We start from the raw sequence: 17,298 nt of genomic DNA, 5'->3' as shown, positions 1-17,298 counted from the left end.
GCCTCAACGTTGCAATGATGAGGCGGCGAATTCACGTTGCTTTTCTTTTGTGGCAGATGGCTTTTGCAATATCATACAAATTAGTTCTTCCTCTAGTTACTGTGAAATAAGTGACGTGTTGATAGAAGTTAATTTGACTAATGACCCGGTGGGTGTAAGTTGGACCAGGTTGCTTGTGGAATTAATTGACAGGAACTGAGCTTGTTAAGAATGCTTAAAGGGGCCATGCAGACAAAGTACAAGTTTGTTGTATTGGAAAGACTTGGTGTTTTATAGCGCACCAGCGCTTGTCCGGCAGCAAGTGATGTTTTATTCACTGAGAAATTTTTAATTTAAATTAAAATTTATATTCTCCCGCCAAATCGTGTGTTTCGTGACGTCTGCCCTGAAGTCACATGGACGGTTTTTCAAGCGAACTCTGCACCGCCATTCACCTTTGATTTGTTTTATGACCGTATTTGCACCGGGCTTGTTTCTTGCGCCGGGCTTGTTTTGTGAATCGTTTCGTGAACCGTCTGGTAGATTGGACAAATGAGGTGACGTAAAACAATGTCGCTTACGCCAATCTGTCAGTGTCGTGTGAGACAACCCCCCCGTTCCGCACTGCTGTGCGAGATATAACAGCAGTGACAAGGGCGGTAAGCACTGGCACTTCTATATTTAGGTGTACTTTCGTGACTTTCATTCTTTCACCACACCATTCTTACTGCCACAAAATAACTATGTATTACACTTAAGCGAAAGAAGCTCGTTCTGCAAACTTGTACGCCTTGCAGAACTTGCGTTTGCCTTTTCCGGCCTCAGCTAATCGCACGGCTGTGCATGTGAAGGCATACGTTCTAGTGCGGGAAATTCCTAATTATGTTAAGTGTGGTGTCAGTATGATTGTAACCTGGCAATCTTTCGAACGAAACACACTTGTGTTTTGTCTGCATGAAACCTTTTGAAGCATGAACAGCTGGATCAAATTGTTTGCCTCTTGTATTGATTGTGTGGGCATGAATGCTGCAAAATGTCTTTAAGCGTTACTTAAATTTCTGAGAATCCCTTCAGCATTTTCGGTTCATACATATCTAGCTTGAGTAGATAAACTGAATATTTCAGTGAAGCATAGATAAATCTATGCAGCATTGGCATGGAGTTGAGTCGTTGAGGTATTTATTTTCGCATTTGCTCTGTGATATTTGTTTTTAGAAGTCTTACGAATGACTAAAAATGGCCAATTGTTAAACGCAGTTTTTTGTGGGAAGCCCTATGAACTTCAAAAAAAAATCAATTTCTCTATTCGTATGATGTTTCTTGAGTAACACATACCTTCTTGTTCTACCCAGATGACCACAGCCGTGTCAAACTGGAGCCAATATCTGGTGTCCCATACTCGGACTACATCAATGCCAACTACATTGATGTGAGTGAAAAAACACCCAAGAGCAGCTATTGAATTATTTTGTCTTTATTGAGTGCTCACTTTTTCCTTTCAGGGCTACTGCCGACCAAAACGTTACATTGCCACTCAAGGTATTTCCTGAACAGCCTGCATAAATGCTTTTCTGTTTTGCTTAATTCAACTAAAAGAGTGAAAGCATGAGGGCGTGCTAAGGAATCGTTTTAAGCTGCGCATATTGGAAGCTAGGAACGTGATTGAGTAGTATTGCGATGTTATACCTACGAACAAGCTTTTTGTGCTGTATTGGAGAGTCGTTGAACAATAAGCCTTTGAAACATTTTCTCCCCAGATCCCAAGCCTAACACGGTGGATGACTTTTGGCGCATGGTGTGGCAAGAAAATGTCTGTAAGATTGTCATGCTGACTGGCCTTGTGGAAAACGGGAAGGTACGCATGAATGGTGGTGTCTTTGGAATTTGTAAGGAATTTGCTGCGTTCACGCGAAGAGTTTGCAAGATTTGACATTTGATGACTGCTCGAAATAGTGTAGCACAGTAGCAATATCTGTTCACACTGCTTCCCGCAAAGAAGTTACGAAATACGCTCTTATATTGGTTTAACTTGTAATTGCATTCGTTCTAACTACGTATTTTTATATGAGGGGATTTTGCATGTTTTGTAATATGGTACGTTGCTTTAAAGTGTGTCTTTAGCCATGGTAAAATTAAGCTGATATGTATTATACTTGACTTATGAAAATGTTAATGTAACAATGCTGCTGTTAAAAGAAACACACTCCTCTTGGCAGCATTACAGAATGCCTTTAGTAATAGCTAACTGTACGTGATTTTGTAATTTGAAACCATACGTTATACTCACTGATCTTGACCTTTTAAAGCTTGCCTTGCGACTGTTGCTGTACTTTGCAAGTAGTGTTAGGCGTTTTGAATACGGAATACCACACTCCGGTCGAGAAATATTTCATTTACAGCATCCTGACAGTTTGTCCTGCCCCACTGCGTCCAAACGAAGAAAAGTAAACCTTATAACTTTTCTCACGAGTTTTCTCAATCAAGTATGCGAGAATGCAACAAGCTTGTCAACACGTTTGCACCAACGAATTTGAATTTGAGCCAACAAGTCAATAAGTTTGAGTTTGAAGTCCTAGGCCTATCATCGATTGGTAGTGTTTAGTGCTGGACAGATAACCCACTCAGGTGGCCAGCACGGTTGAGTGTCTTTTTTATGCGTCATCGCAGACAAAGTGCGAGAAGTACTGGCCGGCGAACAGCGCCAACTACGGAGAGGTGCAAGTGAACTTCATGGGGGAGGAGAATTTCCCCAATTACACGGTGCACCAGCTGCACATCACGCAGGGCGGCACGACGCGAGAGGTTAAGCACTTCCACCTACGGTCATGGCCCGACAACGGCGTGCCCCTCTACCCAAACGTGCTGCTCAGATTCCGCAAGAAGGTCAATCAGTACAAGAGCTTCAACAAGGCCCCCGTCGTAGTACACTGCTGGTCAGTGGGGCATGGTTTTTCTTTGGCTAATTATCTTGCTTGCCGGGTAACCGAAACGCATTGCAGTGTCTGAGCGCTTATTTTGAGGTGTGACTGCACTGACCGATCTCTTCAAGTGAATTTTAGTGGAGAGTATATGCAGTTTTGTGGGTTGAAAAACTTTGCCCATTCCTTGGTTTGAAATACAGAAACAAATTCGCTGTCACGTCACTTTTCTATTCTTGCCAATTGCCTTGTAGTCATTCAGTAAAAGGTTGTTGCTTGGTAATTCGGGATGACTTGAACTCACCACCCCTGTCTGTCCATGCCTCCCGTGAAGTGTACGTGATAAAATGCTCACTATAAGTATGAAGAATTTGTTCCCTGTACGATAATTCACTTTTTGCACCGCTGTGAATGTAAATTTGTGCACTATCGCTGTTTTGCGCATAAGGCTAAGATGGACTCATTTTAGATCTCGGCTGGACGACTTAGTTCTATTTCTCACCATTTTGTGGGGAAGGGAATCTATTAAATTCGTTGCTCGCAAGATCAGTGATAAACACCAACAACCTCGCCTTTAGCTGGCACTTTAACAGCCGGAATTCTTTCTTGGAAAAGAATAGGAAACCGGGAATTGGAAAATGGTAAAAAAAGTAAGTAGCAATTTATGAGAGAATAAAGCATAGGCAGAGCCCTTAACTCTGGGAATAAAATTAAAATTACGTCACCTTCACAGTACCGGCACTGCTCAAACTGGTGCCTACATCCTGCTTGACAACATCCTGGAACAAGCCGATGCTGAGGGTGTGGTGGACGTCGTTGGCCAGCTGGCTGTCATGCGCCAGAACAGAATGAACATCGTCGAGACACCGGTACGTATTCCTTTTGAGTTTTCGAATAACGTGCGTGGCGTGTTTTGCACCCAGTGAGTTGATTTCTTGCACCTGTATAAGCCACACTTAAAACTGTGAGTTTCCCGTTTCTCTCTGTCTCTGCCAATTACCATGATGTTGCGCATTGCTTGGGGGTCATGCAAGTAGGCTTGTACCCCACAATCGTCTATGCACTGATTATGTTTAACAAAGAAATAGGCATGTGTGAGCATACCACGGGGACATAAGATGTTAACAGGGCTGCACAAGAAATTCATAAGTGGCCTGTAACGTGACCTGAAACACGTCTTTGAAATCAGTTCAATTCACTTTTATATTCAGCAAAAAGTAACAAAAAAAATTCGCATAACACTGCGCTGACCCATAGCCAAAGGCTAGTCTCGGGTCCGAACGAAATACATAGAGGTGGATTTTGTAACACAAAAATAATGCTGAATATTGAAATATTAGTAATATATAACTTAAGATAGTACAGCATTATACGTGGTACACATGCATGGGAATACGTATGAAGCAATGCCAACACCTTCACAAATTCACATGTTGCTTAGGCATTAACACACTTATATATGAAATTGTGGAGAAACAGACAATAACATTCAAACAGTCCTTATTCTTGATCTAAGAAATGTTTTTCAGGGTTCGAGAAAAATGGGGAGACTGCTTGACAAAATACGGTACATCATTCCATGTCTTAACGCCGCTAAACTTCAGTAGCCGCTCTCCATACACATTTAAAACTGGGGCAAGGTTCAAGTTCTCTAGCGAGAGACTTCTGGTGTTACGCAACGGGTGATGAAACAGACACATCAAAGGGCCAATTGTACCTTAAAACGTTGTGCACACAGATATTTTCAAACACAACAAGCGGTCGAAGGGCAGAAAATTCATTTTTCGGAAGAGTGGTCTGCAGGATTCGTAGTAATCGGAATGGTTTACAATTTTTAGCGAACGTTTCTGAAGGTGCCTTATGGGATCAAAATATGTTTTGTACGTTCTTCCCAAGATTCAATACAATGACAAATATGGCCCTGGATAAAGGCGAAGTACAACATACGCAATATATTTCGGCCAAAATAATCTCGAGCCTGTAGCAGGGCGTGGCAACCTGAAGCGAATTTCTGACAGATGATATGAATGTGATCCTGCCAGTGTAAATGATTATCAAGAGTAATTACGAGATATTTAAATAATACAGCTTGTTCTAGCTTTTGGTTATTTATATACCGATTAATACAATTGACGGCAACAGGTATTTTTCGGGAGTGAAAGTTGATGAACTTGGTTTTTTTTTCTTGGCATTAACAGTCAACCTATTAGTTATCATCCACTTAAACACTGAGTCCTGTTCTTTGTTTTCCATGATTTCAAGTTCATTAAGGGTGTCGGCAGTAATTATTATACCGGTGTCCTCAGCATACATCAGTACTTCAGCAGTGTGAAGCGCTGATGGTAAGTCATTGACGTATAATGAGAATAGCAAAGGTCCGAGCACTGATCCCTGCGGGACCCCTGCTTTGAGATACTGCGATGAAGATGAAACGTTGTTCATTATTACTAACTGTTGGCATTCACTGAGGTAATCTAGTAGAAGGTGAGATGCACTGTTACGGAAGCCTTATTGCTGAAGTTTTTTAATTTGAATATTGTGATTGACCGTATGAAATGCTTTTCATAAATCTAGAAATATGACGCACACAAGCTTACGTTTGTTTAGCGCCGTATTAATTAACTGCGTTAGGGCTAGGACTGCGAGTGAAGTGGCACGGGGCTGACGAAAGCCGTGTTGTTGTGGGCAGAATATATTGTATTTATTTATAAACTTGTTATACCGGTTGGCAAGAACTTTTTCAAAAATGTTATTATATTAAGAATTGAAATTGGCCTGTAGTTTAGAGGGTCCGAAGGGTCCCCTTCTTTATATATTAGCACAACTTTCGCAATCTTCAATGACGATGGATATATAGAACGGAGTGATTGAAAAAGTGGCATAATATGGGACCCAGAATGTGAGAATTTTCTTGGATCATCCTTGGAGTAATGCCATCTATACCAACAGATTTGTTAGACGTCATATATGAAACGACATGTTGTATTTCTTTTAAATCTATGTCGAACATTGCAAAAGAACTCGGTACGCAAGTTGCCAAACTAAGCTCAACTGATGCAGGTGGAAGTTTCTGTGCTAGTGATATGCCCACTAAAGCAAAAGTGTAATTGAAGGTACCAACCGTATTGCTGCCAGCAATATCGGGAAGTACTATTACGAGCAATATGAGAGGGAACACAGGAACGCGCCAAAAACACCCTCAGACCCAGCTGTAAGTGATACGCAGCGGGCGCTGTCGGAAACAAAGTGGTAAGGGGGATCCTGTTCTAACGACTGTTCCTATTCCCGCCGTTCGTCTTGTCAGTTGTCGGACGATACCATATTATCGGCGAAATGACGTAAGCTGCTGCTTTGTAGAAATGCCAGCGTGGTGGGACTGCCAACATTTAGTGGAAGAGCACCCTCCTTTCCCCCTTTGGTTTTCACAGCGCCATCCCCGTATCGCTCCGAGTCTGTTTGGAGGCTGTTTGCCACGCGTTCCTGTGTTCCCTTTCATATTGCTCATAATAGTACAAGAGGTGTGAGTGGTTTGCCTGCGACTTCCTTGACGATATCCCAATTTTTTTTAGTATTACGGTTAGCTTGCTGTATGCGACTGGCGTAGTACTCTTTTTTGCGGGTTCTTAACATTGCCACCTTTTTATTCCGCATAGCCTTAAACTGAATAAAATAATATTATTTTTTTTTCTATTGTGTCGCCATTTATAATACAAATAGTCCTTTCTTTTAATTGCTTCAAGAGTGGTCTTGTTCATCCAAGCGCAAACCGGCGTATCGCGGGAGCGCGGAGAAACGTTCTGGCTGCTTTTTGCTAACACTCCAGTAAATGTATTGATGAAGTTGGAAAATTCAATATTGACGTCATTGTGATAAATTTCATCAAAATTGAACTGCAGAATAGTATCTCGTAAAAGATCGTAGTTGATCTTGCTCACAAGTCTTAGACTTTCGGGCCGTGGTTTCGGGAAAGAGTTAATTTTTATGAAAATGGGTAGGTGGTCGCAGATCGCCTGACTATAAACTCCGGCCGTTACACTTGATGTTGCATTGGAAAGAGCATGGTCGAGAAGTGTAACGGATGAAGCAGTCAAAGGTGTGGGCTCAGTGATTAAATTCTGAAAGTCGAATGATCTGAACAAGTATTCGTAATTTCTGTGCATGGCGCTATTTGTGTCAATATTTATGTTTCCAACTATTGCAATCACCCCTTTGTGATCGTGTGTTATTGAAGAAAAGAAAGTTTCAAATTTTTTCAAAAAGGAATTCACACAAGAATTAGGAGGCCGATAAACAACGCCTACTATAAGGGACGATTCCAGCATAACAAAAAGAGATTCGATAAACGGTGTGCTACAAGTAGCACCTGATAAGATTGAAAATGAACGTTCACTTTTGATAAAGAGCGCAACACCACCACCCCGCGAACGGGATACACGTGCGTTTGACATCAGAGTATACCCAGGAATTGTTATATTTTCACCCGGCTTTAGCTATGTTTCTGTTGTTGCTACTATGTCAAAAATTTGTTCTTCCTGAGCGAAGAAAGAAACTGCCAGATTGACGTTTTTTCTTATGCTGCGTACATTGCTGTGAAAAATGGAAGTGCGGGTTGTACCTACCTTGTTGGTGACAGGCATTCATTGGCATGAACACAAGTTCAACATGGGGGACCAATATACATCTTTACACAATCTCATAGAGATCCTCCTCGCACGCCACGTAAACCGCTCGTGACTTTTAAGTTTTCCCGAGCAGAATTTTTTCTTCAGCTACCCAAGCAAATTTCCAATTTTTTTCTCGCTTGGCTTGAATTGCCTTGCCGAGCAAAATCTTGATCACCGGGCAGAGGAGCTCATTCACGAAAACTGGCTCACTGGTATCAAAACCAAGGGCTCTTGCGTTCAACCTATGCTTCTTAGCAGACTGCAAGAATTTGTCGCGTTTGCATTTGGACACAAATTTGATGATCACATTAGGGGGACCAGGTGTATGCGTAGGGACTCGGTGAATGACATCGACATCAGCCAGACACATTAGTCTCGAGGCAGGATGCCATTGTAGTGAAGATTGTGTCAAGGTCGTCTTCGTCATTCATCGGAATGCCTTTCACTTCTGACCTGGTCTGACCTAAAAAAAGCAACAAATGTTTGCCTAATATTGACACAGTAAATTTTGTATATCACTCTTAGCTGTGTTGCCAAACCCGGTGGGCGACATTTTTGCCCTTGTGCAAATTTGAGAGGAACAGGGAAGAGCAGTTACTTTTTTTCTATAATCAGTAATTCAGATGTCCAGACTGGAATTTCTTCTTCTTTCCTTTATGTCATTCAGCTTTTCCACTAAAGCAGTTCTATATGGTACGTGTTCACAGTGTACATTAGACATAAAAATGTACAGGTGTTGCAAGTGTGCCAAGCTATTGAATTGAAGTTAGTTAATTTTTCCTTGATAACTGACAGAAACCAATCCTGACATGACCTGTAGCATGTGTATGTCAGTTATTGTCACAGACGAATCAGCCACTAGGCTTAGGGTGTGCAAATTTCCATGTAAAGATTTGAGCACATGAGGGCAAAAGTTTTGTGAAACTTTAAAATAATCCCAGCCAGACAGCTGCCTTGTGAGTTGTCTGCAGCTGTCTTCAGCATAATTTCGGAGTCGTTGTGGAAATGACGGCCTTTGCTGTTGCGTGAGAAACACAGCACATACATGCTAACATGCTTTACTTTCGCTTAAAGGTGTTGTGACACCAAATTTGATGCTTGTGCATTCTTTATTGCAAACTTTTTATATTTCTTTAGAAAGCATGATACATGCTCTCACATGAACATATTTTAGGTAAAATATTAATTTCGCACGATTCATGTGAACAGGATTCGATTTCGGTTTCTGGATGCCGATTCAAGCGGTCACGTCACAGTGTTGCGAGGAGGCTCTGCCACGTGTGTCTACCATGCAGGCGCTGCTGTACGCTGCGACTTCACTGCGGCGTCTGCTCCCGCATACATGTGCTTCACCATGGAAGTAAACACGCCGGCTCGTCATGTCAAGCCGCGACAGCTCCGACACAGACTCTGTCTGCATCCTCCGATGCAGACGAATGAAAACCAAGTATATGCAAACCATGGAAATGCATTTGGATATGCAAACCATGCCCCTTTAAAAACCGCCCAAAAAAGCGGTTCCCGCCGCGAATTCAACCCGCAACGTTGACAGTGGGCGCGACGCGCGAGACCACTGCGCCACCCCACAAACGGTGTCCTGATGCGAAATAGCCGGTGTACTAGATAAAGGCCTATCCTTCGAGTCGTACGTCGATGTTTACTAGCTAGTTTACAGAATTCCTGTCTGGTAAACTGAAATTTCTTAAACAGCGCTTGCGCAACAAGGTTCCGCGAAGCGCCCGCAATAGCTTATTGCCATCAACTCTTCTACTTCGCGAAAGCGCTCGCAAAAATAAGTGTGTCCGGCTGCGACTGCGATTTTGCACTGTAGGGATAGTGCTTGCGGTACTTTGGTTTTACGTTTTACGTTACAAACCTTGGCCGATATTGATCTTTTATAACCCAAATTACCGTACGTCACTCTTCTTCTGCACAAACCTGACTTTATATTTTCTACAGGTGAACCGATCGCACACGCATATTGAGTTTGCTGCTCCGCGGTAGCGGCGTCGCCGAAGAGCACGGCCGAAGCGTCGAACGCCAAAATACGGATTGCATTAGCGCTAATGTTGAGTTGTAGGGGCTTCATGGACCTTACTGAGTTTATTACACTCTAGAAACTAACAAAATAGAGCATCATTCATTGCGGCACGAATGTTGTCGGGGCGCAGTTTTCGCTTCTCGGTCGATTACCGACGACGCGTTGGGCGACCAGTCGGGCGACAGGTTTTGTTGGCGCCTTCGGTCGGCGAGTCAGTCACACAACGGCGACGTTTCATGGGCCGACGTGTTTGTGTCGCCGTCGGCGTAGTGTGACAACGTGGTTTCGCAATTCGGCAGTTGGCCGATGGTTTGGCAACTCGTCCGCGTCGCCTCGCGTCGTCGTCACCGTCGTGTCGACCTAGTGTGTCTGATACGACCAAGCGATCAAAGAAAGTGTGGTAACTGGAGTTCACATTGACGTCGCTCGAGTCGCTAACGTTGCATGACGTCACAAACTTTGTTATGCTGGCGATTCACTGACGTCATGGTTAGTGGCGCTAGCGATGGGTCCCGATCTCCAGAAGTGCTTTTAGGTACTTTTTAGAAGCGAATAAAATATAAAACGCTTGCTGTACCCAGCACTTCGTGTTGAGGGTCCTTGCATACAGAGAAAGCCTCCAGCAGGCTTTCTACAGACTTAAAATTTGGCAGCACAACCCCTTTAAAGTAAGTTTCTTGATTTTTTCTTGAGAGTCAGGGCTCTCTTTCTAAAGAGCCGAGTACAGATGCTTGCCTGGACAGTTTGGCTATCCCATTGCCGAGTGGGAGGAATGGGGCAATGCGTTACGCCTCCTTCTTCTGATCCCACAACTCGAATCTTGAATTTTGCTTGGTTCTTGTTGATCTTAGGAGCAGTACAACCTTGTGCACCGGGCCCTGATGGAAAGCGTGTGTATGCGGGACCACAGTGTTCCTTGCAGCAAAGTGGTGGAACGTTACCGCGAGATGCTCTTGGTGGATGAAGTTTCTGGAAAGAGCCATCTGGTCAAAGAGTTCGAGGTATGGGACTACGAAAAGAAACTGAACCAGTCCCTTCAGAAATTTTGTTCTGTTGCTTTTAATAGCTCACAGGCAAGTTGGAATGAACCAATCGAATACGCGTGCATTTTCATGCAGGAACTCCGGTCTCTGAAGCCCTGCTTTAAGCCTGCCGATTTTACAGTAGCCAATGACCCTGCAAACCTGATAAAAATCCGGGATGTGTCCATACTTTCTCGTAAGCTATTTTACCTTTTGCTACTGCACAATTATTGTCCTTTGAACTGAGGTGTATGAATTTTAAAGCCTCACATAGAAGATGAGACGTACTATTACGGGAGAGGCATCTTGTATAGTTCAACAATTCGGGGTTCATAAGGTTCCCTCCCCCACCTTTTTATAGAGTTTAATTCGTCTCACCTATGTAACAGTCCACTTAACGCTTGCTTTTCTGTCCAAGACCTCGATGGTGGCTGTGATTTGCATCTTTATTCAGTTATTAAGCTTATCTAATCACATATTTTGTTCATGTCTTATCTCTTGCAGCGGAGAGGTGTCACCCACAAATGAAGAGCGGGACATTTGTAAATGCCGTATATGTCAATGTAAGTCAGCTCTTGTCGGTTCGCATAGCCGCATTTTTATTGTGGAAGTCATAAACATGGCAGCATTGCAAATGATTGTTCAACGTGATTGCCACGGTTGGTATATACTGAATGGTACTGATATATACTGATTGGTATATACTGAAGTAGTTTTTCTGTGGAACTAATGTACTTGTGAAAGGATGGAAAGCGGCATCAAAGGCCTTCTTGCTCCGAGATGAGGAAGAGTTCTCTCCTACTCCACTCCGTCTCTTCCGTTTCAATTGCATAGAATTCCTTTCCCACTGCACCAACTGTGCGCAGTTCTTCATACTTGCTAATGTAAATGGTATTTCATTTAGACCTGCAGATATTCTAGGCAGTTTTTGTATGACCCACATGTTTAAAATTTAGATGATAACCTTATTTTGGTGCCATATACTCGTATACGAATAACCCGGTAGTGTTCTATAACTTGTTTTCCTTTCTTTTCTTCTTGTTTCCAAGCGCAGTCAAACACGTAGTGAACATTAGCTGATTAACTTGTTTTAACAAACCGCCCTTCTGTGTTCAGTGGGTTCAGTATGTGCATGTACTGTTTGTGCTTGTAAGTAGGAGTGTAAGTACAAACTTCGAATTCGAATCTGTGAGGCATTCGGCTGGTTCTTGACGCAGGGCTTCCACAAGAAGGACAGATTTCTGGTGACCCAGACGCCCTCAACCAAGTACGTCGACCACCTCTGGAAAATGGTGGTTGAGTCGGGAACAAGAACTATCGTCACCCTGGACGTCTTTGGTGAAGACAGCGAGGTGGTGAGTTGGCCGCCCAGACTGACTGGCCATTCACGGGGGTTTCAACACAGTGAAAAGAATTACAGTAGCACCACAGAGTGACATCTCAACTGATAATAGTCTTTAAACCAATAAACTGGTGTGGGTACAAGTTTTGGAAAACTAAAACTGAAAGGTTGAGCTAAAATAGTTGTCCTTTCATTGCTAACTTGTCTCGGGAACATGCAAATTTGTTCAAAAGTCGTGAAATCAGGTTGCCTTCCGTAATTTGCATAGGCGTCTACCAAGGAGAGAAAAGAAATACCTCCGTCCCCTTTCCCCGCCCACTCCCCAGTGTTTTTCAGGTGAGGTCTGCAAAGAACACCCCAGTTTAAAACTTGGAGCTGCCACCACTTTTAATTCTGCCATTGGACCAAGCAAGAGCTCACGCAATCGCACGCTCCTGTATTTTCTCCATTGCCCTTTACAGGCTCACACTCCCTATTTTTTCGATCATCTCCAAGTTTTCAATGTGTGCATGCTTGATATTTGGCGATACTCGGAAGTACTTCATGAGATGGTGTTACAACACCCCCAGGCCCCAGTTGTAATAAGCCTCTGTCTATCCACCGAAGGTTCCATTTTGGCCCAAAGAAGGCTCTGTCCCCTATGAGGACCACAAGGTCGAGTGCTTGGAGAGCCAGAACGTGAATGACATGTCTGTACAAGTGTTCAAGATCACATCCAAACACAAGGTGAGATATGTGTGACTGTTTACCACGAGTCCGGTTGCATAAGCAGACAGCAGCGGAGACCAGACCAACTAGATCTCTAGCTGTGGTTATAGTTCAGTAAAACAATTTGCTCAAGTGTGAAAAAAGTCAGGGTATAACAGCTAGCTGATTCAATTGCAAAAGAGCGAGAACGCACAATTTTTATGATATGTTAGGGCTGTGCTGCAAAATATGAAAAATAGAGTGAGAAATTGAATTAACTGAGCTCTAAATACAAGTCCAGTGTGGACAACTAGTTTAATGGTTTGGGACTTTCGATACAATAGCAGGTTTATTTCAACCATTCATCAAGTGATGTGTACAGTGGTTGGTTATATTACAGACATCACGCCCAGCGCAAGCTAAGCACTGGCCTTAAAAGGAGGATTCATTCTCTACAAGTGCAACTTTGCTCAAGCATAACTGCTACAATGGCTGTCGTGCAAGCTATTGATGCGTGGATGCATTTTTATTGCGGAGAAATATGCGACAGTTAAATGTTTTTTTTGCAAATATTTTTTGAAGGTAACAGGATAGAGATACTAGCTGCCTGGCATTGTAGAACCTTACGCTGCAGCGCCTGCCTGCGTGACGTTTTCTTTGCACCGTTGACCACCTTGTACGTCCGAAGGTTTCAGCAGGGATTGCATTGACAAAACCTTAGTCAGAGCTCCTTCCTTGATTGGCAGGGGAATCTTTCTGACAAAACTGAGTCAGTTGGCTAATATTCTATTGTAATCGGATTATCATTAAAGTTGTGCTGTGATATTTGGAGCAAAGTACCAAGGTAAATTGCTGAAACTTTTCTCGGTTAAAGTTTACCGTTTCAGCTCTTGTAAAGGGTGATAAAAGTAGTGGTGCCATGTACCAGCACGACTATTTTCAGGGACCCGGTTCTTCAGGTGCGGAGACAGTGAGGCACTTTTATCTCTCGACCTGGAAGAGCCCGAAACAGATGGTGGACTTGGTGGATCATGTGGAACGCTGGCAGCAACAGTCCGGCCACAAAACCATCCTAGTGCAGTGCAGGTAACGTGGTGGGGGCAGTCACACTCTTTGTTTCCCTTCCCACCAGTTTCCTAGGGGTAAAAGCACTCCCATTGTTTGATGAGGACGTGACTTACTTCGAACCTCTTGAACAAAATACTGGTTTCCTCTGTTGTCTTGAGGGTAGGGTGAGAGCACTGAGGGAGAGAAACTAGGTGTGTTTTCAGTGTGAAATATTTTATTACAAATAGAGTACAAAATCGTGCAAACCCTACTACCAATGTTTAGGGGCAAAGCCCCTTCGGGGCTCAGGCTGTTGGCGTCTCATGTCATCGTCGTAACCGTCGTCTCATGTAAATATGGTACTAAAACACCAAGGCACTTGTTTACGCCTCACGCTAGTTCGTAACGCATGATAAAAAACACTGGCACCCTCATCTACGCCTCGCGCCAGAACGCTTCGTTACGCGTACTAGAGAGAGCTTCGTGCTTCAAAGACAACAGAATTTTACAGCAAACCTGTATACCTCTACCCCCAACGGTTTCATCTCCATTTTTAGAAACGTAAACGTGCCAGGAATGCTTACACACTGCATGCTTCGCACCTCCCCAAGATTCACGTTAGTGGAGATGGCCCGGGATTTTGTAGAAGGTTCTCTGCCCTAAGAACGTTCTCAGTTAAGCTTGCCCGCACTCAGTCTCAGGTGCGTTCGGCTTCCACTGAGGGTATCCAGCTTCCACTGGATACCCTCAGCACCTCTCCGTTTTTTACACAGTGAGTCTTTTGGAAAAATGCGCTCGAAGCCTTCAAAACTGGAATTCCCACGCACAGCATATACGGAAGGTAGCTGGGATACCTAGCAATCGCACGTTGTCGCAGAATCTGCAGAAATTGCCCATGTATAATGTAGAGGTGGTGTTCTCTGCTGCCCACAAGCTTCCAAGTTATGCGGAATGAACGACACGGAGGGAACACAGAAGTGGCTGCGGTGTGCATCATCTGCCACCTCTGTTGTCGCGTTCCAAGCATTATAATTTTTACACCCACTGATATGCTTCTAGAACTACATGCTACCGTGAAGGTTTAGCCTCAGTGGAAATGGCACCTATCAGCGCACATCTCCTAAGTCACGGTAATGCTTTTCTTGTGCAGGGACGGATGCTTTGCCAGTGGACTTTTCTGTTGCTGTGCACTCGTTTTGGAGAAGCTAAAGTGTGAGCAGGAGGTGGATGTTTTCTATGCCACGAGGATCATTCGGGAGAGCAGGCCACAATTCATCGTGGATAGCGTAAGCCCAGTGTTCTTGTTTTTTTCCTCCGAAGGAGACACGTTTTAGAAGAAGATGGGGCTTTCAGCTCGAGCTTCACTGAGAAGAGTGGCCTGCCCTAAAGAGTGCTTTGCAATGTTGTGCAATTTCCTGCCTGTTGCTCCAGCACAAAAATGAATTTCGCTTTCTGTGCAAGGTGTTTGTGCTGTTTCCTGCTTCCGTGTTGCAGAAAAAACAATGCTTGTGCAACCTTTCGTTTTGGTCAGTAATTGTTGAGATGCTTTTTGTTTATTCTTACAGTGAAGATGTAAATATAATGAATACACAGCACTGGTTGCTTCTAAATACATCTATACAGTTGGCATTTCGAATTAAAAACAACTTTTCTCCCTATTTCAGGACCAGTACAAGTTCTGCTACGAAGCAGCCATCGCCTGCCTTCATAACTTTGAGATGTACGCTAACTTCAGGGAGTGACACTATTACGAATAGGAAAGGGTCGCCTATAACACTGATGGTGTTTTTTTGTGGGGTCAAGTAGCTTTCTTTTACTTAACATAAATTTGGGCATAGTTGCTGAGCTAAAAGCTGCAATAGCAGTTTGACGAGGCCCAGCAAACCGTTACGTGGCAATGACGGCCGACAATATCAAAGCTTTACGTGGTTTCGTAACATAACAAATCATGATATACTTACATCCACTATACGGAATTTGCAAACAACAAAACCGTAAATTTGATTAAACCGTCGTTCAATTCAATGGCAGGTTACATACATTGGAAGGCAGGATATGCTTTCCGATGTAAATCACCGCACACAGTCAATACTTTGTCTAAACATAGTATTCTTCCAAAGAGAATATGTGCACACTGGCAAGTGATGGGTCAAAAATTAAAAACTAAAGGAATTTTAAAATGCGATTGCATTTTTATTTTGATAACCCAGGAAAATTATTTGCTGTAGGAGGCCAACATAGGTCCTGGATGCAGAAGTAACATGAGCAGCAAAAAAGAAAACCGCGCAAAGTCAGCTCATCAAACCTCAGTCTCTCGTGTTGCAGGCAGAATGGCAGTAGACTACTAAAGACAGGATGCACTGGAACAAGGTTCAGCTTTATTGCCACCCTATGAACAATACAGTGGATAAAGCTAACAAAGATCACAGGAGGTAAAATGAATTACTGTAAATTGCGCTGGATGTAAAACCAATGAACCGAATGAAGTACGAAATAAAACCACTGAGCTATTACATGTCTGGCATATTTTGTCATAGTTGTGAACTAACTAACATTAAAAAGTAAAACTGGTGAACGTATTTTTAATGAATGCCACACAACCTACAAAATATAAAACAGAAGCAACAAACTGTTACATGTCAGTCATATGTCATACATGTTAAAAACAAAAATATTTCACAAGTAAAAGGAACAAACAGTATGTGTAATTGGTTTATTAAGCCAATGAAATACATGTAACAGAAGAACAAAGAACTTGTGCAGATCTGATGGGCGACATGGATGTAATCAACCCGAACGACCGCTTTTTTTCAGTCGTTTATTCCTCGTACGTCATTAAAATGGAATCGCCTTCCCTCTCCTACAGCAACCATTGTAAATCACATGCTTTTCAAAAATGCCATAGTCAACATTGTGTAATTCTTGCTTGTTGTGTACAGTTATGCTTGCTTGCTGGGTTTCTTTTTGTTTTGCCTAATTTTGTATAAGATGTTTGATATGTATTTCTCTCGCTGCTTTTTTTTGTTATTCTTATGAATGTACCCACTCCCCTCTATAATGCCATTGGCCCTGAAGGTATTACTAATAAATAAATAAATAAATAATAGAAGAACAAAAAACTTGTGCACGTCTGATGGGTGACATGTGGAGCAAAAAAACAAAATATTTCACAAGTAAAATAAGTGAACAGTACATATAATTGGTGTGTAAAACCAACAAACTATGGAATAAAAGCAGTAAAATATTGCTAATCTGGAATGTGTTAACGGTGAACAAATGAACAAGACTATTTCACAAGTACCAGTAAATGTAACTGGTTTGTAATACCAACAAACTGCGGAATAAAAGCATTAAACTATTGCTCATATTGCACGTGTTACAATGAACAAACCAAAAGACAAAGCTATATTTCACAGGTGATGTCAATGAACAACACATGCAACTGGTTTCAGAAATCAGTAAACTATGAAACAAAAGAAGTAAACTGTTTCGCGTCTAACATTTATTGTAGTAATAAACAGACGCGAATAACGCCAATGAATGGCATGTGCTGTAGGTTCATGAATCCAGTAACACCTATGAACTATGACAAAAGTAG

The 17,298-nt window shown here is 42.7% G+C and overlaps 1 protein-coding gene across 1 annotated transcript in view; it reads left to right on the top strand.

The window, feature by feature from the left end:
- Positions 1–17,042, top strand: part of LOC144161757 (receptor-type tyrosine-protein phosphatase epsilon-like) — an 84,181-nt gene extending 67,139 nt beyond the window's left edge. The window contains 13 exon segments of the mRNA XM_077692360.1: positions 1,332–1,408; positions 1,482–1,518; positions 1,737–1,834; positions 2,647–2,912; positions 3,631–3,766; positions 10,454–10,603; positions 10,721–10,820; positions 11,129–11,187; positions 11,842–11,979; positions 12,573–12,692; positions 13,597–13,739; positions 14,851–14,986; positions 15,365–17,042. Coding sequence (XP_077548486.1) covers positions 1,332–1,408; positions 1,482–1,518; positions 1,737–1,834; positions 2,647–2,912; positions 3,631–3,766; positions 10,454–10,603; positions 10,721–10,820; positions 11,129–11,187; positions 11,842–11,979; positions 12,573–12,692; positions 13,597–13,739; positions 14,851–14,986; positions 15,365–15,442 — 1,538 coding nt within the window. The 3' untranslated portion in view covers positions 15,443–17,042.
- The last annotated feature ends 256 nt before the right edge of the window (positions 17,043–17,298 follow it).

This window comes from Haemaphysalis longicornis, unplaced genomic scaffold (assembly GCF_048455015.1).
Source record: "Haemaphysalis longicornis isolate Haplotype H1 unplaced genomic scaffold, Haemaphysalis longicornis Haplotype H1 scaffold_12, whole genome shotgun sequence".
Taxonomy (NCBI): domain Eukaryota; kingdom Metazoa; phylum Arthropoda; class Arachnida; order Ixodida; family Ixodidae; genus Haemaphysalis; species Haemaphysalis longicornis.
This window is presented reverse-complemented; position numbering and strand designations above follow the sequence as displayed.